General features: G+C 40.2%; 1 protein-coding gene across 2 annotated transcripts; it reads left to right on the forward strand.

The window, feature by feature from the left end:
• Nucleotides 1-244: 244 nt before the first annotated feature.
• Nucleotides 245-23824, forward strand: EDNRB (endothelin receptor type B). 2 transcript variants are annotated; one of them, XM_063304674.1, is made up of 8 exons: nucleotides 245-367; nucleotides 1461-1967; nucleotides 8412-8524; nucleotides 10173-10377; nucleotides 11578-11727; nucleotides 13238-13371; nucleotides 14799-14907; nucleotides 20659-23824. In XM_063304674.1, the coding sequence occupies exons 2-8, from the start codon at nucleotides 1503-1505 to the stop codon at nucleotides 20788-20790; spliced, it is 1308 nt and encodes a 435-aa protein (XP_063160744.1). In that variant the 5' UTR covers nucleotides 245-367; nucleotides 1461-1502; the 3' UTR covers nucleotides 20791-23824. The 2 variants fall into 2 exon arrangements, with proteins under 2 accessions (XP_063160744.1, XP_063160741.1); XM_063304671.1 differs by lacking the exon at nucleotides 245-367 and having other exon boundaries at nucleotides 838-1967.
• The last annotated feature ends 928 nt before the right edge of the window (nucleotides 23825-24752 follow it).

Here is a 24752-nt window from a genome sequence, read left to right on the forward strand (position 1 = left end):
GGTTGTCAAGCTCATAAACATTTGCTTCCCTGCACAGCTCCTTTTACATGCTCTGCTAACGATGATTTCCTGATGATTTCCAGGCCTTTAAAGATGGGAGGGAGAGGGAGTTTGGGAAATATACAAGTGTGTGTGTGTGGAGGGGGGGCAATCCAAGGAGAATAACCTGATTTGCTGAACATTAAGCACATCCAGGAACTGAGTCATGTAGCCCTGCTGCCATCAGTGTTTGTCCCTTCAGGACTTTATAGGGGACAATCACTCTTCAGGCACCTGCACACCACCCGTCTCAAGCCAGAAAGAACATTGTCAGCCACTGGGAGCAAAATCAATCCCTTTCCAGCATAGACAACTTTCAAGGTGAAAAGTAAGTCAGTTAAAGACAAATATGCAACTTAACAACAACAACAAAAAACCCTCTCTCACTACTTTGTTTTTAATTTTATTATGTCAATCTTTGTTTTATTTATTCACTTATTTATTCCATATTTTATTGATTCATTTTCATTTTCATTTAGTCGCCTGGGAGTAAGCTTAAAGGAAATGATTGGAATTATTTTAAAATACATTAATAGAGACCAATCCACAGTTAACCCCATGATTTTGAAGTTTATAGTTGAAGTGTGTTACAGCAAACGCTGGAGAAATTTAAGGCTAAGAACTGAATTCTGATTACTAATGTAAGCAGGTAATCCTAGGAAATATCTGAGCTGCAATGAAGTACTTTAACCCAGGTAAGCATGTAAAGGATTGTAACCTTCAATATTTGAGAGTTTTCAAAATTCTGGAGCATCTCCATACATCCTCCCTTCACCGTTTTTTTTTTTGCGGGGGGGGGGGGGGAAGGAAGGTATTTTTTAACCCAATGAGAGAATCTGCAGACCTCCTCAATTAAAGAGGAAGAAAAAAATACATGGATTATATGCATTCTTTCCCATGGACTTTCCGAAACTTTTATCGGGTTCCAGGTTCCCTAATCAAGATTATTACTGGCCGAGCTTCCCTACTACCGAAGCTTTCCCGACCATTCCTTGTTTAATAAAGCATTAGAGCTGTTTTTTTTCCCTTGCCGGAAGCCGTGGGAAAAGCGGAGCTCGCAATTTTATCAAGCCAGATTCTGCGCCCCCGCCCTTTCCCCTACACTGGCTTCTCGCCCGCGAAAGCCGCTTCAAAGCAGAGTCCCTCTGGGTTGTGCTTATCCGGGAAGCAACGCTTCCTGGCCCGAGCGGATCGTCCTCTTTCCTGGCGTCCACCTCTCCCGCGGCTTTTCGACAGCGCGTAACGCCGGGGTCCGGCGTACGGCTCGGCTCGCCGGCTCCGGGTGGGCGCACGTGCTTCGGCTGGCTGCGATTGGCTGCTGGGGGATCCGGCGGGGGCTACCCCCCGAAGCAAGGGGTTCCCTAGTGGCTGGATCTCGCTCCTTCTGGTGGCTTTTCTTTCCTTTTTTCCCTCCGCTGTAGTTTCCGAGCGGCGGTCGCTTCTGTCGGAGCCGCCTTGCCATCATGGATGGGCGCATCCTGTGGGACTTCTGGATCGTGGCAGCCGTAGCGTCCTGCGCCGGCGGCGCCAACGCACTGGAGCTGAGCAACTCTTTGCCGCGCCTGGCCGAGATCGCCTCGCAGAGCCTGGCTGCCTCCTGGACGAGCGCGGCTCCCACCGCAGCCGACGCGGAGGAGGTGGCAGGGAGTTCCAACGCCTCCCGCCCGGGATCGCCTGGCAAGGCTGGCCGAGCGCCTTACCCGATGTGCACTGGCCACAGCCAGACTGAGATCAAGAATACGTTCAAGTACATTAACACGGTGATCGCTTGCCTGGTCTTCGTGTTGGGGATCATCGGCAACTCCACCTTGCTCCGGATCATCTACAAGAACAAATGCATGAGAAACGGCCCAAACATCCTCATCGCCAGCTTGGCTCTGGGAGATCTGCTGCTGATCGTCATCGACATTCCCATCAACTTGTACAAGGTAAGCCGGCGGCAGGCAATCTCGGACCGAAGAGATTTCCTATTTTTGAAGCAAATAATAATAATAATAATAACAACAACAATAATAATAAATATTCCAAAGCTGGTGTATTGAAGAGCAGAGTATGAAATCCTTATAAGTCTAAAGAAATAAGGGCCAGTGGTGTAGCTTTTTTTAATGGGGAATTTCCAGAGGCAGATTTCAGTGTGTATTATCTCACCGTTTAAAATGCTAAAAGGTAATGCCTTAGCTAAACTTTGGGCACTGCACATGAGTGGCCAAGTCTAGTTGAAGCCCTCCCTCTTAGGGAAATTATTTTGGAGAACACAAAAGTCATGGGGCTTGCTTTATGCCAAGTTCACTTGGCCAACTGGAAAGTAATGCATGTATGATATAACTTGGGTATGGGTCTTCACAAGCTGCTTAACTACAATGTCCAGCATCTTTTCTCACCATTGGTTAAACTAGCTAAGGCTACTGGAGTTAGGATCCAACAATATCTGGAGACTCACAAGTTCTTCTAGTGCAGGGTTTCTCAACCTTAGCAACCTTAAGATAGGTGGACTTCAACTCCCAGAATTCCCCAGCCAGCCTTGCTGGCTGGGGAATTCTGGGAGTTGAAGTCCACCTATCTTAAAGTTGCTAAGGTTGAGAAATGATTTGTTTTTATGGGTCACGGCAAGATCTCAAAAAGGCCAATTCCAGGCTCAAACTCTGAAGGGCATATATCCCTAAAACAAGAGTGTCTGTGTTACACCTGAACACAAGTATTAGGCAGGACAGCTTACCCCTAAGAAATTCACATTAGTGGTCATTCTAAGCTAAGCTACATTCCCTAGAAAACTGGTATTTGTTACTATTCAGGATGAAGCCTTGCTTGGCTTCTTCAGTGGTTTCATAGCTCTTAAATCTTCTACTATCTCTTACTCACCTCCAAACAAGCTTATTTGCTATTAGTTCCTCCCATCTCCTCCTGTCTCTGTAACTTCTACCTTTTGCCTTTAGCAGCCTCGTATCTATTTATCAAAGCCCTTCCCTGTTCTCTAGATTCACGTCTTTAGCAAAGTTTATCTGGAATTACCTTAACCTTCTCCTTTCTGCATGCCAAATTATTCCCTATCCTGTCCCCACTAGTGATAACGGATTCCTTGTGCCTCTCTCCCATTTTCCTTCATGCCTATCTAATGCTGAATTTTAAAACCTTTTGACCTCTGGATTAGTTTGTGACAGTACATTTCAGGTTAGGGTGCAAGGTGATACTTTTCCCAAATATCTTGGAGACTGCAAATTGAGAGTGCAATATTTGATGGCTTCCGGTGGGAATGGGGGACTGAACGGCAGTGCCCGCAGGTTCAGTGGGTAGAGATACAATGCGGTAATTTTTTTCGGGCTCAGGTAGGTTTTCCTGAAGTCCAGAAACGTTCTTCAGATCAAGGAGAATACCTGGAATCATCCCATTTGTGCTCTGGAGGGCTGCTTGCAGCCAGAAAATCGCAAACAGCGTTTCGCATTCGACTGGTAAGAGCCAGCTGGAAGGCGGGGACTTCATCACTTTCCAAGCTGCGCTGTAGCCTTAAGGGACACTAAGACTGGCCACTCCATTTCTAGATCACCAAATTTGTATTTTTTTTTTTTTAAGTATGTGTGTCCCAAGAAAGGCTTTCTACAGTGAGGAGAAGCTGGTTCTCTTGGTGCTTAATGTTATTTTTGGAATTACTTTTTTTTAAAATTATTTTAAGTTTTGGATTTCGTGTTCCTTCCAAAGGAAATTCCAAGATTGAGAGTAAACAATTGTCTTCCTGTTATTATTTTTTTTATTAAATTTGAAGATATTAGCATTTTCCTACATGTTGAATCGGCTGATTGGAACCTTCAGCTTTCTGTTTTCACTTTCCCTTGAGAACTGTCTGCTATCTCATTCTACTTTATGTAAACACATTTTGGAACTCTTCCATATCTTTGACTTTTGCTGGTTAAGCTCCTAGGAGGCGCCATAATCTACTGTGTGAGACATGGAGGATTTCAAACAGATTCTTTCTGATTTTCACCAGGATTTTAAACAGATTTCTTCTGACCTCTATCAAGCTTTTATGCAAGATATCCAGGATATTGTGGAAAATATGAGATCTAAAGGTTGGGGATGTGATGGATGAAATTGAGGAATTTAAGAGCGATAGAAAGGTTTTTTTTAAGAGTGAGATTGGGATTTTTATCGAGATGCTGGATGAAGATTGGATAGTGGAGTTGGATAAATCTAAGGGAGAGAGTGATCTGCAAGCCATAAGCAAAACTGATCTTCTGGTGGAATGCCATGAAAAGAACCTGGAATCTTTGAGGGGGGCAGTTGGGCTCTTTGATTCTTTCAAGAGGAAAGCTCTGTGCACATAATGGGGATATGTAACTGCTTTAGTTTATTTTGAAGTGGGATAAGGGTTGAAGAATGTTCACCTGGTTTGCTTTAAGGATTTGATTGATGCTATTTCCCTTTAAAGGTTTGGATTTACTGTTTTGAATTGTTTTTGTTTTTTGGGTTTATTAAGATTAAAATTATTAAAACTGTTGTATTAGGGTTAAAGAATGTTCACCTGGTTTGCTTTAAGGATTTGATTGATGTTATTCACTTTTAAAGATATGGAATTACTGTTTTGAATTGTCTTTGTTTTTGGGGGTTTATTGGGATTATTGGGATTAGGATTATTAAAATTGCTGAACTATTAAGTATAATAGCATACAAGTTATGTGCTCTTTAATTTAATTCTTATTATAGTAGACAGAAATGTATAGAATAGTGGTAGGAAAGGAATAATTAAATAGGTGTTATCTTTTGGAAGGGAGAGAGATGTTTAGGAGGTTTATATGAACTTTTTTTTATTTTAATATAAGGGGGAGGAGTAACTGTACTTAGTGATTTTTATTATGTGTTAAAGTGGAATTATTTATAGAAATAATGTGATGTTTTGGTTTAATATAGAGTAAGAGATTGATTATGGAAAGTTTTGTATAACTTTGCTGTTAAAAGTCGGAAGCCACATCTTTTTGTAATTTTGAGAAACTTTTCTCTTGTGTTTCTGCACCTTTTTAGTTTTTTTCTTTCTTTGTAGTTTTTTGTTTTTCTGTAGTTTTTATTCTTCCTTTGAAACTTAATAAAATGCACTTTAAAAAAAAGATTGCAACATTTGGTGAAGCAGTTCTAGGCCAACTTGGGTCATTGGCTGCTCTTTCTGAAAAGTTTAGTAAATAGTGTAATGTAATTGTTTATTCCTTGTGGATTAGAATGGCATACAATTATAGAATACCACATTTTGCAATGCTAGCTTGCATCCCATATTTATGTTATATTAAGTTCCTGCTAAAGGAAGCCTTCATAACATGATAGATCGATAGCATCATTAAAAGGCTTGGATTTCCCTGTCATATATTTCCTGGATCAATTAAATCTACTGTTTCACAGATGTATAGATCAATGCTTATGGTTAGCAGTCAGGTGACATGTATAAATGTATACGGCCCCTTTTACATATATTCAGAGTAATTTCATTGCTCTCTTTTTTCAAATTATTCCTATATTCCGAAGCATGTATAAAACTTTGTGGCTATTTGCTTGAGCTTCTTGACATATTTATATAGCCTGTAACATGAATACAGTAGTATTCCCAACTACAGAGATAAAACTCAGCATGTGACCTAATTACTTTGTGCAGTTTTAGAAACCCAACTGAAGGGAAGCTTTGTAAGCTATACTACTATATTGCATAAGCCAATCTACTAGGAGCCAAAAACGTGTGGTGACTTCTGTGTCCTTTAGGGCTGTACAATGCTTCAGACTGAATTCCAAAAAGGTGCTTCAGAGCATCCAGGGGCAGTAAACATGGCCTCTGTCTGCAAGTCTTTAAAGTAGTTGGCATGCTTTCTGGGATCACATGGAAACTGGAGGGCAGCTACATGGTCTGTGGTAAGAAGCAGCTACTTTAAAAAGTTGCAGACAGTGCTCTGTTCATGTTCCTTCATGCTCTGAAGCACCACACAACCCAAATATATATTAGCAGTGTCAGGATCACTGTGGATACATCTTTGATGTTTGTCATCTCTGCTTGCTAAGTCCAAATATTCTCTCCCTGTTGATCTTATCAGGATGGTAAGGATGTTAAGACTGAAAAGTACTGTTGTTGTGTTTTCTCAAGTCAATAGGTTCTAGCTGATCTTGGCTGCATCTTGTTTGTTAATTTAATCTAATTCATATTTGGATCATGGTGATATTTACCCCATTTTATCCTCCTTTTATTGAGGCTTAAAACAGCTTTCCCCAACTTGATGCCCTCCAAAGGTACTGAATGTCAACTCCTATAATCTCCAATTAGCATAGGAGATGGGAAATGTCAATTTGCAGTACAAAACAACTGAAGGGGGCTGGATTGGAAGACAGCTGTATTAGGGGAACTTCCAGGAACTGGGATTTAGAGAACATGCACCAACTTGCTAATTAATAACTATTAATATTTGTATCATCCAGTTGCTCATCCAGTCTTTTTTGAAATTGTTATCTGTTCTTCACCATCAGCCACAGTTATAATCACAGTTAAGTTATATTAATTGACAGATGGGAAATTGTACGTGGAGGAGAAACTGATGTAATAAGAGACCCACTTCACAAGTACAGCATAATCGAAGACTGTATATCCTTCAAAAATTATTCAGAAGTTTTTTTAATCTAGCATGATTACAGCATCACTCTGCCATTCATCAGTGCAGCCCGTTCAGCATCCTGGAAAAAAAAATGGTGTCACCACTTTAAGAGTTGCATCAACTTTAACCTTTGTGCAAGCTCCAAAGCAAGTCTTCCAAATTGTCCTTGAAATGTGCACAGCTGTACACAGTATGCAGAGCCAAACACGTGTGTGTCCAGGTCACATAGTTCTTCTATGGCATGTCCCAAAGTATTTATGTTCAAGAGTGTTATTACAAATTTGACAATATTACAATGGAATCATTACAGTGGTTGAGGATTGATATTACTGTACAAAATTGACACTCTTACAGTGGAATCATCATTACAGTCCAATCAAAGATTCAACATACACACTGTGCTAGATCCATAATATATCATCAGGTCCAGGCAAAAAAGACAGTTTAGACAGGCAAGTCTTGAAAGTAAAACATAAGTAGTACTGTACTAGAACAAGCTATCACAGAATGTATCCCAGTATGTAATTGTTCTCTTACAGAATCTTAAATATGAAAGGTCCTCACCCATCTGCAAGTATAGTTAATACTAGGTACTGTGCAATGCTTTGCATATGAAGAAGAAAAAAGTACTTGGAGCACAGGGAACACCCATATTGCATCTGCTGGCAGCTCTGTAAAACAGTTGCATGGGGGGGCCAGTATCACATGCTGCAATATGTTCCTAGGAAAAGACACGTTTGGTTTAAGGAGTTGCTGCCAGAAAATACATGGGTGTCCACGCATGCTCCCTAGCACCCTTTCAGACTCAAAGCACTGCACTGCACAGCCTAAGTTAGCACTGCTTATAGCTAGTTGCAAAACATGCACTACTCAGGAGCAATAAATGATGGGATAGGCCATTAGTCCGATGCTGGTCTTTAAGCAACCTAGCACTCCTCCATCCCTCTGCCCTTGGAGTCACTATGGAATTTTGCTGGTGCTGGGGAGGCAGATCTTTCTATCAGCAGAAAAATCCATGGATGGAGAATGTAGAGCTGTGGCAGGGCCACAACTAGGGGGGGGCAACCGGGATGCGTGCCCCCAGCGCCGTGCTGGGGGGGCGCCAAAATGAGTGCTGGGGGGGCACCAAAATGGGCGCAGAATCCATGTTTGCCCTGGGTGACACAGACCCTAGTTGCGGCCCTGAGCTGTGGTGTCTGGTTCTGCCAAAACTCAGAAGTTAGGACCTGGCTTTCCAGGATCAATCCCACCTCCACCTTCCTCTTTCTTTGTGAACAGCCATCTGAGAATGCCATTACATTGCTTTTCAAAAGCCAAGGGAGGAAGTTAGGTACACCAGGCCAATGCGCTTCCTTCCCATAGCAACAGATGACCTTGTATAGGTGGATGCATAGGTTCACCTTTCCAACGCATATTATAAAATGTTTTCAGCCAACCAAATTTGTGATGCAGATCTTAACTGAGATTAATGTAAATCCCAGGGACAGTTGTATGAGTAGATCTTGCCAGATTAAGCACAATGCATGCATGATACTTTGCACTGCAAAAGAATAATTCTAAACAGCTGATGTTGTTTTAAGAAAAGCCTGGTATCTTCTAGACTTCTAAAATAATTTCCTTATTTTCAGATGCCAAGGTTAAGCTTACAAGAATTGCAATTTTTAGCATAAGACTTGCTTAGCATGTGTTTTCTTTCTATTCTAAAGTTTGGAATGCTTAGCAAGTTTACAGCACGTAAACCACATCGTTTTCTCTCCACAGCTTCATGCAGCAAAATGGCCTTTCGGAACTGAATTATGTAAACTGTTTCCCTTCTTTCAAAAGACGTCAGTCGGCATCATAGTGTTAAGCTTATGTGCTCTCAGTATTGATAGGTGAGAAACCAATTCTTTTTGTCTCTTTTAAATGATATGCATGTTATAAGTGAAATATTAGACCCAGAATATGTAGGTGCACACTAGAAAAGGGACTTATAATGGGTGTGGAATAAATGGGTGTGGGAAATTAAAGAGGGAAGGGATAATCATCAATGTTAAGTAGAAGAAGTAACAAACAGGAGAATGAAGTATTTGAAGACTTTGTGATCTTCCTATTTTCTCCCTGGAGATTCAGTACCTTCCTACAAAGGTTACGTTTGTTTGGGAAAAATAAACTTTGGCAAATTATTTAAACAGAAGTCGCACAAGAATAAATACAAAAAGTAAACAGAATATAAACAACTAATAAAACAATATGAAAAAACTTTTGGTAGTGCATTCTCCCCTTCCCTTCCATTTATTTCTCCATCTGCTAACCTCTTACTAAATATTTGTACTGTACTTTGAACATTAAATTTGGAGATTATTGCTACCATCTCTTGAAGTTATTTCAACCATTTGTTTTTGATTAAAGTATTTTTTGCCAACACGAAACTGCTGCCAAGGAAAGACCTGAAAAAGATTTGAAAAGCTTTTGCTAAGTAGAGCAGTCCTGATAAACTGGAAGTTGCCATGTCCCATCAAAAAATAGTAGGGAACATGGCACAGGGCCTTGGTCAACTCTGTCGAATGAAGACAATCTGCATGATAAAACCTTCTAAATGTTATTATGGAGTGAACAGTTAGCTACAGAGATGGCATTTTTATGGTATATCTTGTGTTGGGCATACAATATACCCTGATTTTAGTGTTCCATATTCTGGACCCAGTTTGACTCTCTTCCCAGCTCCTTCCCTTGTCTCTCAATTGTCCTTCCAAGCCATCAGTGGACTCCCAGGCTTTATGGCCTTCATGACTGTACCTGAGTACTCTGATCACCCCAGTAACAGAGTTGGATAAAGGGGAGCATCAGAATAGATAAAGGTAGAGTTCTGGACCTGCTAGGAGGATTTAACAGTGGACAGCCTGGATTAGCAGAATTATTTTTATGGCTCCCTCAAAGCACTGTGCCTCCTTCTGCTACTGCTGCAGTAATAAGGTATTCTTCTGCCACTCCAGTGGCCCTGGAAGTTCAAAGTTCCATGAATGGAGAATACAGTGCAATTCCCTCCCATGCAGAGTGTTACCTCTCCCCATACCTGAGCACAACGCTAGCATAGGAAAGAACCACATCCCAAGGGTTTGTACATGTGAGTTGCATTGTGACATGGAAGAGTTGAAATAAACCCAGATCAGAAAGAGGAAGAACCAAATATTGATGGTCCCTCACATCAGTCAAAAGGAAGAAAATGTAGCCCCAATGTACCACAGCATATACCAGCACGAGCAGTGGGAAATATGCCACCCTACAGATATTTCTAGATTCCAGCTCCTATCATCTTTCACCATTGTCCATGTTGACTAGAGTACATGGAGTTGGAATTCACCAACACATGAAGAGATACATCTAATGGTTGTTCCCAGATGCTCTGGTTTACTCTTTCCATCTGCCCTATACAGCTTAATCAGTGGCCAGAATTGTAGGATTTTTGGTGCAAATATCTGCAGAGCACCACACCAAGAAAGGCTCTGTCTAATCTGACCAGAATCCCTTTTTTATATTTAGGTATCGAGCTGTAGCCTCATGGAGCCGCATCAAAGGAATTGGAGTACCAAAGTGGACAGCAGTTGAAATTGTTTTGATCTGGGTTGTATCCCTTGTTTTAGCTATTCCTGAGGCTATAGGCTTTGATGTTATTACTATACCATACAAGGAGCAGACGTTGTCTACTTGTTTACTTAATCCCCACCAAGAATCATCTTTCATGAAGGTAATAAGCAATTGTCTATTTCTGTAATTAAATATTACAGCTGTGTAATGTTTTGGATTCAATTCCAGATAAGTATTTTGACTAGTCCTGGAAAAAGACATGGCTGTTTTAAACAGTGCAGACATGTGATACATTTGCACTCCCATGAGCTCTGAGTCACTTTTTGGAATCAAATCCAAAACACTGCACAGTCTCATTACCTATATTAAATTTATTTAAAATGTTTATACTCTTCCATTCAAATAATAAAAATGTCTGAGGGGGTTCAGATGATATTAGGCCTACAATAATACATTAATGAACTGTGTATGACTAAACAAGAGACACTGTAGTTTTTAAAAATACTAAGCATAGCTCCTTTTTGATCTTAAAATTTGATCTTAAAGATACAAAATCCAATTTGTTCATTTTGTTGAAAGTAGCCCAATTCTTTCCATTTAGAATTGTCAACATTCCTGTCTCCTAGATATCTATGCCTTCAGTTTCCTTTACTTAAAAGTTGACAAAATCTACATCTGAAGCAGCAACTCTGATGTGGAGAGGGAACAGCCAGATGCATTGAAAGAACAGCACTAGAAATGAAAATATAGGACATCAATTGAGGCTCTAGCTTCATAACCAAGCTGAGCCAGAATGAGAATCCAACTATGAAGCTCAAATCTTGGAATGAGATTAGGAGCCCATATCCTCAGCATCTGATACCTCAAGAAACTGATCCCTTCAAACAAAATACCCACCCCAGCTTTTATTTTGGCATGGCAGTGAGTCTGGGGAGAACCCATCAAAAAATGCTAGTGGTCCTGAGCAAAGGGCTGCCTTTTTACAAACGTTCACTTTGTCAAGAAAGGGAAGAACCCAAGAGGTGTGATTTGGATTTTTAGACATCAGGGGTTTCAACCAGCTCTAAGCCAGTTCTTAAAGAGTTTTGTGCACTAAGTTGAACTTACGGGCCTGGATCAGGAAATAGGAAAACTAGTGGAAAGAAGCTGACAAAATTCTAAATAGGAAACAATTGCAGGAATAAGAAAAATTCTACTGCTATCTCAGGATGAAAAACTTCCCCCATGATGACTGGACCCCATTGTTGCTTCAGTGTATTCAGTGTTTTATAAATTGCTAACTTGCATATTTCCTTGACTGCCAATTACAAAACAAAGTCTTAACTGTTCTGATTTTCTCCCCTCCCCCTTTTACTCTCAGTTTTACCAGGTAGCTAAAGACTGGTGGATTTTTAGCTTTTATTTCTGTTTGCCACTGGCAATCACTGGTCTTTTTTATACTCTGATGACCTGTGAAATGTTAAGAAAGAAGAGTGGGATGCAGATTGCATTAAATGACCATCTGAAACAGGTAAAAGCAAAAATGAGGCCTCTGTCCTATTTGAAGGGTGCATAATATTGGTATCATGAGTACAGTTTTAACAAAGTTAAAGTTAAAACTTTAACAAAGTACAATTTTAACAAAGTTTCCTTCTCAAATTTCCTATAGAACTATTGCCATGTCCCATAATAATACAGATAAACGATAATTTACAGAGGTATGGAAACTAAAATAAAAGAAGTGTGCCAAGGGTAGACAAACAATACAGTGAAAAAAGGTTGAGGGGCAGTTGTTTCTTTGTCTTCGCTGGAGAATTTAATGGCATAACAGCTTTGCTTTGCTAAATGTAATGACACTTTTGCTGTCTGGGCCAACTCCCTTGTCTTTAGAAATGGAAGATGCAAGATAGAAAAAAAGATGTAGCTCTGGAATGAACACAGATAGGATCCCATACCCTCCTGAGATCTGGGAGAGATGACAGATGTGTATTCCAACCTATACATGACAGCAAACTTATGTCTTTAATTGATGTTGCTCAGTTACTTGTTACTTGTGTCCTAGGACTATGCGAAGTACAAAATACTTGAATAAGACATTTGCAACACATGTTAGTGCAAGTAGAGCATGCCTCCTTGAAGTATTAAAGGAACCACCACCGCCCGTTAGGCTTGCATGTTTCTTTAAAGGCTGCCCTTAGTTGTCTGTGATTGGTGGGCATACATAAAGGAACCACTTTGGCTGGGAAAACCAGCCACAGCCAAGCCATTGTGAGTTAGCCACATGCCTGGGGAGCCAGGGACAGGCTTGATTACAATTGTGCAAGTCCTTCCAAGGATGCAGCTGCCTCTCCTGCTTCAAGGAGGCATAGTGTACCCATGCTAATACACTTTGTGAAAAGTCTCTTTCAAATGGTTTGCATAGTCCCACAGTTGCCCAATAGTGACCATACATCACTGAAGTATTCTAGTGAAGCCTGGAATTGCAGTTGGTAGCAGTTACAATCATCTCTTTTTGCTGATTTAGTTGGCATCACTTCAGGTATTTTTTTTAAAAAAAAAACATTGCACAAATAGGTTTTTGTATTGAGTTGGGAAGAAATGAAAAACCACTTTTCTCCCTCTTTCCACCCCCATTGCTCCTTTGTGTCTAATTTCTGTAACTTTTCCTAGCATTCATTTGGAAGTAGCATTCCTAACATTCCGTTGAAGGGGATTTTGATGTATGTAGAATAATTTATAAAGAGATTGCCCAGGGGTAACTTATGTGGAAAGCCTAGCTATTTGGAATGGGCATGTTTAAATGACAGGAATGGTTTATGATAAGTTCTAAGGGCATCTGATCATGCATGTGGGCTCCTGTTTTATGTACTGAAATATGGGTGGAAATTGCAGGCAGATAATATAAGTATGGTAAAACAAATCTTGTTGTAATTTCAGCATTTACCTGTAAGCACATTTGTAACAAACCAGAAACCATAGCTATTCATATAGCCAACCACGTATTTACCTTTATTCCCAACTGTGTGTTTCTTTGCTTTCAGAGACGTGAAGTTGCCAAAACAGTCTTCTGCTTAGTGGTTGTTTTTGCCTTGTGCTGGCTGCCCCTTTATCTCAGTAGGATATTGAAGTTTGCTTTCTATGATGCACAAAGCCCAAACAGGTGTGATCTTTTGAGGTAAGACCGTTACAGCTTGCAATGAATATGCAGAGCCAGCTTTCATGCTCTATGAGCTGTGTGCAATCATTTCAAAAACACACAGGATTCCCAATGGGATTGCAGTTCTGTCCAAAACACGTTGAATTAACTCTGTGTTAAAATCTGACTTCCAGTTTTCTAACAGAAAAATTCTCTTCTATCAAATCAAGGGAGAATTATTTTAAAAAGCAGAAGAAAAAAAATCAGTTCAGCATCACATTGAATGTCAATTATTTATTCTAATGACCACTTTATCACTAATCCAAGTAGTTCCATGTACAGTTCCCACATGTTTCATATAGGTGGTGTACCTTCATGGTTCTAGCTGGTCATAAACTTCCAAGCTGCTCTCCTAGAGAGGGCCTGATACATGCTTCCAGTGAACTATTACAGTATTGCTCACTACTCAATCCAGAACATCATAGGCTTGTTCATATTTCATTCCAATATTACTCGTCAGATCTTGCTAATACTGTGAAAAACTGTCTGGAAGGTATACACAGATGCAAGTGAGTCAGTAGTAGAAATTACAGTTATTTTGATTCCTGGAAGCTTCCTGAGTATGACTTTTCAGAATAATCATAATATAAGATACAAATCATTAAAGAGGGCTGAGACAGTAAGGGTAGGAAGGCATTGTGCTTCTGCATGAAAGACTGGAAAACCCTTCTCTTCCTTTGCTGTATGTTTATTCACCAATATCTTTCTTCCTTCCATCCTTCATGTATACTTTATTTTTGATATAATATCCTCTACCCCTCTTCCCTTGATTAACTAGTCAAAAACTCCCATAATTCAGCAAAACTAACCTGGACTTCGTAAAGCCCATTGAATGCTTCAAGAGCTCTTAGGTGAATCCCCCCACCTATTCTGTGCAGGAAACAGAGTGCACCTTGGAGCGCTCAAGGTAGCATCTTCTGAAAGGTAGTCTCCCTAAGTGCTTGATAAAGTAGTTATTGATCCCTAAATTTACTTTCACTAACAGTGGAATCAGTTTTCTTCCAAACAGGTGGAGTTCAACTTTTTGAACCAGATGATTGCTTAAAAGATACTCCATTTCATTTACTTTCTCTGATGATGCTTTCCCACAAAAGCACATTCCTAACAACTGAAGGTAGCATACATGATCCTCATCTTCTGTTCTGCATGCATGTGCAAAAGAGGCAGGGCTCTGATCACAACAATTCACCCATCATCTTGCAGATTTTGATCCTCTCCTGCTTCCATTTATCTTTAGAATCAAGTCCCAAGTTTATTCACTGTGTTTCATGGTCAGGGGAGTATTTGGGTCTCCAGAGTCCTGTTCCCCCCAAAAACCACTACACCTGTCTGACCACATTGTGTTGCCTTAGTCATTTCGTTATCCTTACTGTAATAAACCTTCAGTCTTTTTTTTTTTGGTGCAGCTTTTTGCTGGTGATGAACTACATTGGAATCAACATGGCATCTTTGAATTCCTGCATCAACCCCATTGCTCTCTACTTGGTGAGCAAAAGATTCAAGAACTGCTTTAAGGTAAGATTATTTGTTTATTGAGTCTTATTAAAAATGAAGTTGAACGGCATCAGGTGAAACCTCTTGCTGTATTTATTTGTAAAGAAATACAACTCTTTAAAAAATACCTATTTATTTTTCAGTGATGAGCAGTCACAGTAACTAAGAGTGATAGGCTTATTTCAGAATAAATGTTCTTTGCAATTAGGCAGTCTAGAGAATTGGATCACACACCAGAGTGCAACGATGGGGCATAGATGGCAACAATAGGGAGAAATTGCCATTCCATAGACAATGAAAGAGAAGCTCCGTAAAGTCTGCAGAATTCACATGCTAGAAAGCAACTGCTGTTTGTGGATAGCATTAAGTTCTGCCTAGTAAATATGTCTAAGAGGCATTGAAACTTTTAAGTTATTCTCTTACAAGTTGAAATAATTGTTCATTCATAGTCCAAAGGAAAGTCCCAGATGTTTCAGTACATCTTTCGTAGTTCACAGGATGTTGCCCACAATACTGAAATAAGCATGGAATGGATAGTGTTTTGTGCATAACACCATAAGGGTTTTATGATTTCCTTGCCTAATTGACAGATTTGGCACAAGGACTGAGTTAGTTATGGTTAAACCAAGGGAAATTGAAGTATTCAGTTCTGGAAGTAGCTTTCTGTAAAGGAGGTAAAGATTGCTAAGAATGAACTTATTTAAATCCTTAGAAAACTAAAATTTCCTGAGTTTCTTTGAATGAAGCCAGAAAAGAATGAAAGATAAATAGGTAGAATCATTTGCTCTCATTCCTCTTGTATTATCCAGAGTGGAAAATAGAATAAAGCAAAAGGAATTTATCGAATCTACTATTTTGTTTGTTTGTTTGTTTGTTTATTTATCTAATTTATCCCCGCCCATCTCCTCCCATCAGAGGCCTCTGGGCAGTTTACAACAAGTGATTAAAACCATCAGAATAATACAAAAAATAAAATACAGTAAAAATACTATAAATAGAAATAAAGAATAAAGAATCAAAATCCAAGCGATGAAACATCTAAAACAGTCCAAGTGTGGGAGGAGTGGTCTATAACAACCATCCCCATGTAACTCTATTCCCCTCTCCACCCCAAGCGAGGTGGCAGAACCAGGTCTTCAGACTCTGCCAAAGGGCCAGGAGCGATGGGGCCAATCTCACCTCCGGGGGCAGCATGTTCCACAGGGTGGGAGCTACTGTGGAGAAGGCCCGCTTCCTGGACCCCGCCAGATGAAATTCTTTTACAGACGGGGTCCGTAGCATGCCCTCTCTGCACAATCGGGTGGGATGGGTTGATGTAATGGGGAAGAGGCGGTCCCTCAGGTAACCTGGTCCCATGCCATGTAGGGCTTTAAAGGTGATAACTAACACCTTGAATTGGACCCAGAAGCAAACTGGTACCCAATGCAGCTTGCGCAGCAGCGGTGTTACATGTGCCCTTCTGGGGGCACCAAAAACAGCTCATGCAGCTGCATTCTGGACCAGCTGAAGCTTCCGGATACATTTCAAGGGTAGCCCCATGTAGAGCGCATTGCAATAGTCTATCTGAGAGATAACAAGGGCATGAGTGACTGTTCGAAGGGGCTCCTGGTCCAGGAAGGGGCGTAACTGGTGCACAGCACATAGCTGCACAAAGGCTCTCCTGGTCATGACTGCCACCTGCTCTTTGAGCAGGAGCCGTGAGTCCAGGAGGACCCCCAAGTTACGCACCGGGCCTGTCTGGGGCAGTGCAACCCCATCCAGAACCAGAGATGTTAATGTCCCGGATACAGAAGAACCATTAACCACAGCCACTTGGTCTTACCAGGGTTCAGTTGAAGCCTGTTGTTCCCCATCCAGGCCCCCACAGCCCCCAGACACTTGGAGAGGGTGGTCACGGCATCACTTACTTCACCCAGGATGGAGATACACAGTTGAGTATCATCAGCATACTGTTGCTATTAATCTGAAACTTTATTACTGACTGGGTTCACATGTTTGACTGAGCCGTAATGTGGTTTGCATGCTTTTAGCACATCATGATGGGTAAACCTTGCAACTGTGTTTTGCACACCATGATCCTGGGAGTCTTGGGAGCAACTGACAAAGCATGTGTCATTATGCAAGTTGGATGTCAGCATGTACAAAACAACTGGATTTGTGTTATGGTATCATTGCATTCATGTCATTCTGCATCATCGTGGCTTGCTTTGGGTTTCATTGTATTACTATTATGGGTGAGCCCAGGCATTATGGCCTTTTGACAATCATGGTTAGAACAAGCCATGGCTTAATTTGACAAAATGATGCCATGCAGTCCTTTTCTAACTGAACAGTTTCAAAATTTAGAAGAGCGGAGTCACATCTGTAATGCCTCTCTGTGTGGAAACAATGCCTCAGATTATAATCAGTCACTGCAGGGAGAGGTCTAAATGTGAGCCTTTTATTTATTTATTTTTATTTATTTTTATTTTGTTTATCTTCTGTTCGTATGGAATATACGAATATGGAATATATGAAATTTTGCTGACTTTTCAGAGCAACTCTTATGTGAATATGTGTATTATTCCATTAGGGACTTGTACAAGTGGCCAGAGTTTGGCTGATCTTTTCCAACCAATGTCCACTCAACTGAAACCATGACCATTTGGGGGGGTCTTCAAGCCTCGTGTCTGTACTTTCTGTGCTTCACTGATGCTAGTGGCGTGAACTCCTGTCATTGTTGCTTGAATGCTCATGTGGTGCACCATCAGCTGGAGTTTCACACTAGCTGTCAACCTACTTGGCCATATCTTATTTAAGAAGACATATTTCCTGAATCACAGCAAGGTCCATCTAGTCCAGCATTCTGTCACACTTATTGATTATCCAGATGCCTCAAAGAAGCCCATAAGCAAAGCTTGAAAGCAATAAGATCTGCAAACCAAATTCACTCTATGACACCCCTTTTTTTTTCCCCATTCTGCTGGGAACTGAATCTAGGAAGCTCCAGGTGCAGCCAATGAACTTGCTTCGAGCCATGTTTTTTTCATACTGTCCAAAGTTTTTTATGCCCCTATCATATTTCCCTACCTTACCTGTCATTATTTTAAACTTTAAAAAAATCTTAAATACTGTAGTCTCTATTTGTAAGGAAGCTGCTCCAATCCATTCAATTGATTCCCTATTTTTTGCAGCTCTTACAACTCTGCAGTATTTTAATCCATACGTAATGACTGCAACTCCAGGTGCAGCCCTGTTCTAAGTTGTACTATATCAACTTACTGTATATTTGCAATTCCCTTCCATGTTCCTAACCATGGAATTTGCCTTGTTTATATTGTGTGATGACATTTTCACGGAGCTATCCACCAGGACACTGATTTCTTTCCTGATCAGGCACTGTCCATTCAGATGTACTTTATTTACCATTTTGGCACTCATTCATCCAACTGAAAAGATCTTTCAGGAGGTTCTTGCCATTTCTTTTTGATTATACACTCTTGAACAGTTTGGCTTTATCAGCAAACTCACTGTTCACTGTGAAATTTGTTTGTGTATCAGACTCAGCAATGATCACCGTGGAATTCATTCCTATTCTGATCATGAGGAGAATGATGAAGGCGGTGGTGGAGGAAAAGCAACATTCATGCCACTCATTTCTGCTTTCCCTCCATTCAAGTAGAGCAATAATTAAGTCTTGATTTTCTCTAATTGTGTCTACCTGTCCAGTGCATTCAAACAGCAGGGTGGATGTACTCTGGATTCCATCCATCAAATGGTACCTTATGGGGCCCAGGAGGTATGCCTACTGGGTTACAGCACCTGACCTTGGAATTGGTAACTTCCTCCGCCTCGCACCAAAAGTCATGCGGCTCCCATTCTTGTAACACTCTGGAAGTTATGAAGAACTTGGTTGTTCTCCTAGGTCTTGGGATAGAGTGGTAGTGGAGCCCCTTTTAGTTTAACTTGCTTTTATTCTTCTGGTTGGCCATGTTCTCTTTTATGTGTACTGTTTTTTCTCTCTTACTTGTAAGCGTTGAGGAGTTGGACAAATTGGATTAGAGTAAAATAAACAAAATATTCAATCCCCAAAGGGCACAGGGAGTTTATCACTGATACCATAACATCTTCTATTTAACATCTACATGAGGCCACTGAGGAAGGTGATCCAACGGTTTCGGGTGAGATATCATCAATATGCTGACGACACCCAGCTTTTTATCTCCACTCACGGCCACCTGAGAGATGCTGTGGATGTCCTCTCCCAGTGCCTGGAGGCTGTAAGGGCCTGGATGGGGTGCAATGGGCTTCGACTCAATCCAAGCAAGACTGAGTGGCTTTGGGTTGGTGGGCCTCCTGGTGACAAGGTTTTTCCATCATTGGTCCTGGATGGGAAGGCACTGCCCCAGACGGACCCAGTGAGCAGTCTGGGGGCCCTCGTAGACTCACGGCTCCTGCTGGAAGGTGGCAGCCGTGGCTAGGAGGGCCTTTGCACACCTTCAGGTTGTGCGCCAATTGCGCCCATTCCTGAACCAAGAGGCTTTGCTCACAGTCACTCATGCCCTTGTGACCTCCTGTTTGGATTATTGCAATGCGCTCTACATGGGGCTGCCCTTGAAGAGCATTCAGAGGCTTCAACTGGTGCAGAATGCGGCTGCACGGGTAGTAAATGGAGTTGGATATTCAACGCACGTAACACCACTGCTACGTGAACTGCATTGGTTGCCAGTGTTCATCCGGGTGCAATTGAAGGTGCTGGTTGTCACCTTTAAAGCCCTTCATGGCTTGGGACCGGGTTACCTAAGGGACCGCCTTCTCCAAGTTGTTTCTGCCCGTCCAATTTGATCTGGTAGGTTGGGTATGCTGTGGGTCCCGTCAGCCAAGGAATGTCGGTTGGCGGGAACAAGAAGGCGCGCCTTCTCAGCTGTAGCGCCTGCCTTCTGGAATATTCTCCCTACAGAGATCAGGATATCCCCGACCCTGCTGGCCTTTCATAAGGCCGTGAAGACCTGGTTTTGTGCCCAGGCCTGGGGCCCCGAGCATGTGAATGGTCCCGTTTCTTGGTTATATTAACATCCGTGCATTGCTTACGTGGTGGCCATGTATATTTATTTTGTATTTTAATCGTTTTAATTGAAATTGTTTTAATTGTTTTATAGGTTTTATTGTTTTTATTGTAAGCCGCTCAGAGTCACTTGCTGAGATGGGTGGCTATAGAAATCGAATAAATCAATAAATATCACTGGAATAGATAGGAAAATTTCCACCTACTTTCTTTTTTAGTATTTAATTCAGAAAAAAGAAAAAAAATGCCTCCAAAATTGTTTTCCAGCAAAATTCAGCAGTGCCATAACGGCCTGTTGAGAGGCCCACAAAAATGATACTCATAGCCATACAGAGTCATGGTCCACAGGTTACCCCCTGTTGTAGGACAGGTTATCCACGTTAAGGGCTCAGGAAGAGATTTCTCATTCTTTCAGGGCTGTTGCTGTTCAAAGTTTAAACTTTAAAGTTAAACTTTAAAAGTTGATGTAAGAAGATTCTGGAAAGAATACATACCATCTCCTCTCTTTCATAACCAACTGGCCATGAAGTTTCTTGTAGCTGGAGGGTCGGGGAGGTGTTTGTTTGTTTCTTTATTGCTTGCTAGATTTCTCGGACATCTTCTGGTTTGGATTTCTCTGCAAGAGTTGGCAATAATGGTTCTGCAGTTTAGAGAGTTGTGTATATGTCTATACACACAAACAAACACACATATAAACAGTCTAATGGAGAGTCTCTTCTGCTTTACAGTCGTGCCTTTGTTGCTGGTGTCATCCCAAAGACATGCTCTCCCTGGAGGAGAAACAATCCTGCTTAAAGTTCAGAGCAAATGACCACGGATATGACAATTTCCGCTCCAGTAACAAGTACAGCTCATCTTAAACAAGAAAGCTTGACTCAGCTATCATGCTATGTTGCCAGGCTGTGAAGACAAGGACAGTTAAGCTGAAGACAACAGATTCTGTATAGTAGGGGAAATTGATGCATCTGGGAGGAAAGTTTGGGATTTTCACAAAAATCAAAATATTTATTGAGTACACTAACCATAACTATGCCCAGTGCTCCTAATTATTTGAACCCAATATTGCTAGGGGGTGGGAGGAATCACCATTGTTTAAGCACTTAAATAGTTCGAAACAATCACTTCCAAATCATTCTCAAATCTTGTACGTGAAATAATTTTAAACACTAAGGAGCCCAACTAATCATTCTTAATATAGAATTGTACCATGATTATGGTTGGGGTAATGCCAGCCATCTCTATATATTATTTAAAAAACAACAACGTTTTACTTGCCTGTAAAATTCACAGGTAAGTATGCAAGTGTAAAATACTATTCCATACAAAATGTGCAGTTTGTAGCAAGGTGCATCCAGGACATGGACCGTGCTGGTGTAAAATTTTTCCCACAGTAGTGAAGGAACTTAAAAGGACACAGTCAGTCTCAAAGCAATTAGCTCTTAACTTTTGTTAAAGAATTTTAAAAATGTAAACTTTCCATCTAGAGCTTTTTAAAGGCTGGAAAAGTGGCCTTCAGCCATTAACACCTGAGCCATCTCCATCTTTAATGTTAGTCTTGCACTGCTTGTGACCCACAAGGCATCAGACACCAAGGCTTCTAGGTCCCACTTTACACAAGCAGAACTCTCCTTAGCATGGTGTGTCACAAACTGGGGAGACCTAAATTTCATTGAGGGAAGGACCATACAATAAAAGAACAGGCAGCATTAGTATGACATGGGTGCAGTACATGATACCAGCTTTAGAATTCAGCATCTTGAAAATACCAGGCTTTTGTTGTTGTTCTTTCTGAGAAAAAAAAAAGTGTCTAGATCTTATGGTAAATTTGTACATAAAGTTCAAGAAGCAGGAAAAGCAACAGGACAAATTTTCAGCATTTTGCCATTTCCCAGTGATGGTCAAACCAATCTAACTATGCACAATAATAACCAGTGACATAAAATTAAAACAATTGTGCAAATTTGCTGAATTTATGCAAGATACCCATCAAATTTAAATAGCATGCACATAGAATTCCTTTTCTTTCTCTCTTCCTTTTTTACCAGGTAGCATAGCCTAAATTTCAAATCATTGTTCTCCCTGACATAGAGAAGTCCATAGCTCTCTTTTTGAAGATTCTCAAGAATGCCTTGCTTTTGCTGTGGCAGGCCAAGTGCCATATATCACAGGAATTAAGCTACCATAGGTATCAGTTTGAGGTATAAGTAGAAAAAGGGACAAGTCTGTATTCAGAAGGAACGCAGGGAACCCCTCTTGGTTGTTTTTTTTCTAAATTTTAAGTTACCTAAAAAAGGCAATAAAAGCTCCCCCCCTCTTTTTTTTTTTGGTTCTCCTGAACTTTTAAACTGGCTACAGATCAGTGGTATCCCTCACCTTTCATTATGGAATATTTAATTCCATTTGTGTGAATATTCCATTAAGCCATAATGAAAGCTGTAATAATATACAATAACATCTGGGCTGGTCCCAATATTCATGCCATTCATTAGTCAGAGGGAAGAACTTGATATAAATAGGGTGGTGTTCTGCACCACAGATAGAGGAGTTTTAGTTTGTGTTAATACTGCTAGTTAACATAGTCATAAACTTATTGTCAATATTAAACAAACATTAACATTGTTTTAAGTTATCAAGGAGGCTCTATAACAACCACTCCAGCCTGTTGGCCTGCAGTCCAGAAAATCTAAAGGGAACAGATTATGGAAGGCTTCCCTAGAAGGTCTTCAGATTACCATTGTGGCAGGATCCACTATCATTAATGAATCTGGTAGAGTGAGGTGTCACCCTGTGGATTATATTTGGACTACTCGTAAAAGATAGCCTTTTTTTTTCTTTCATGAAGAAACAAAGAGATTGTGATTTGCTGTTCAGACACAAAATGTCTTGGACTAATCTCATGTTTTGCAGGGAAAAGTGAAAGTAGGACAATTTATTTTTATCTTTTTTAAATGCATTTACTCATATCTCAATTTCTTGAGATTACATTTCTGCAGTACTTCTAAATAAACATACATTGACTTGCATTGTGAGGAAAAGTTCTCCTGGAACTTCTCCACTGTGTCAGGAGATACTTCTAAGGATTATCTTCTCCTGCAAGGGGTTTACATTATTATATCATCATCCGCTTTACTTTGACCTCATTACAAAGTAACAAAATGTGACATGTTTATTGTTGTCTTCTGTTTGCAGAGGAATGGTCATTTTCAAAGGTTTTGTACCTTAGCTCATGGGTAGACAGCCTTCAGTCCTCCAGATGTTTTGGTCTATTAAGTCCTGGATCTAAACCTTAACCAGTCAAATGATCTATTAATAGGTGATTATGCAGTACTGAGTTTTAGTTCTGATCAAAAACGTTACATGAAATGGCAAAGCTAAAAATAAATGGGTAAAGTTCCTAAATGTCATTTGGGCAACATGAAGTCACATTCTGGAAGATTTGCACATCTTGAGATGAAAGTATTCATACAGGTGGTAAAGTTAGGTGTTGATCCTGTGCTTACCACTGACAATGTTCAGTACTATTAATTTCCATTAATCTGTTCAGTATTACTGCTATGGTATATAGCATTACAGTACTGTACATATATCATTGTAATTCTATTTAAAATATAGTTTGTATTACTAAGCTGTATGTTTACATTGTTATGCTGTATTGCTACAATGTGTCACTATATTATGGTTTAAATCTGTTAAAAAGTTCCTTTGTAGAAAACAGTTTTTGCAGATTCTAACTTGTGATTATTCAGTGCAGAGGTTTTAAACATTTCCTTTTATGTAGGAATTTGGCTATATGTGAAATAGAATCTAGTCAGGTTTATATAGCAGAACCGGAGTCTTTGTGCTCCTTAATTTTTAGCCATTTGTTCATACTAAATATATAATTATTATATTTCATATTTTCCAATATTTTTAATAGCAGTAATGTCTCTTTACTTTTTCCATCACCAACACTTTATAGTAATACGAACTGTGAGATTCATACAATAATAGAATATGTGTGTATGGAAGTTGGAATTTCTAGATTTCACACCATCATAAGGGCTCAGTTTTCATAAAAGTATGAAAGATCAACAGGTTACTGGGAAAAAAACAACATTTTGATAACATTAAATTAAAAATATTTAAGTTACCAAATTGGGGGTGGGAGGGTAATCGAGTTCAATATTTGGATGATCTACAAAATAGTCTCTTTTATACAGAAGACCCTTTCCCCACATCTCCACCTCTACTTGTGTAATGTGGGACTGTTGTAGATAGGGAAGGGATCCAACCGGTGTGGGAAGAGATTAAATTTTCCACTCCCCCCTCTATATTTTAGCTTCTATAATCATTGAGTTCATTATTCAATGTAAGTGTCAATAATGTCTTCAATTAAATCTGGTGAGAGGAATCATATAAGGATGAATAACTCCAATCTACCCAGAATTTGTGTTACAAACATTGAAGGGTTGACTCTCCCAGCTGTTCTTTTTATAGTATTCCCTGTATCATTGTTTTGGCCTCTTGAAGTCTCAGAGGCAAACTTCATCTTGATGAATTTCTTTAGAAAAATCACCAGTGTTCATCAATGGAGTGAAAATATCCATATGGCATTTGACAGGGAAACAGCTGCATGATCAGGTTTCTGATACAAACATTGGTTCAGCCATGTCAAACAGATGTTCAGTCCTTTTGCAAGCCACTACATAACTCCTTCTCAAGTATTTTGTGCAATATATGACAGACAGGGAGAAGGGCCCCTGCTGACTTCAAGTGTGACAATTGAGCAAGCAATAGGAATATCACATCTGGATTTCAACTATCCAGATAACCACTTTATAAC

The sequence above is a fragment of the Candoia aspera genome, chromosome 5 (genome assembly GCF_035149785.1).
Source record: "Candoia aspera isolate rCanAsp1 chromosome 5, rCanAsp1.hap2, whole genome shotgun sequence".
NCBI classification, from domain to species: domain Eukaryota; kingdom Metazoa; phylum Chordata; class Lepidosauria; order Squamata; family Boidae; genus Candoia; species Candoia aspera.

Coding starts and splice junctions, on each gene's coding strand:
- EDNRB (XM_063304674.1), top strand. CDS start 1,503: ATGGATGGGCGCATCCTGTGGGACTTCTGGATCGTGGCAGCCGTAGCG. Junction 11,728..13,237: donor TAAATGACCATCTGAAACAG/GTAAAAGCAAAA, acceptor CTTTGCTTTCAG/AGACGTGAAGTTGCCAAAAC. Junction 13,372..14,798: donor AACAGGTGTGATCTTTTGAG/GTAAGACCGTTA, acceptor TTTTTGGTGCAG/CTTTTTGCTGGTGATGAACT.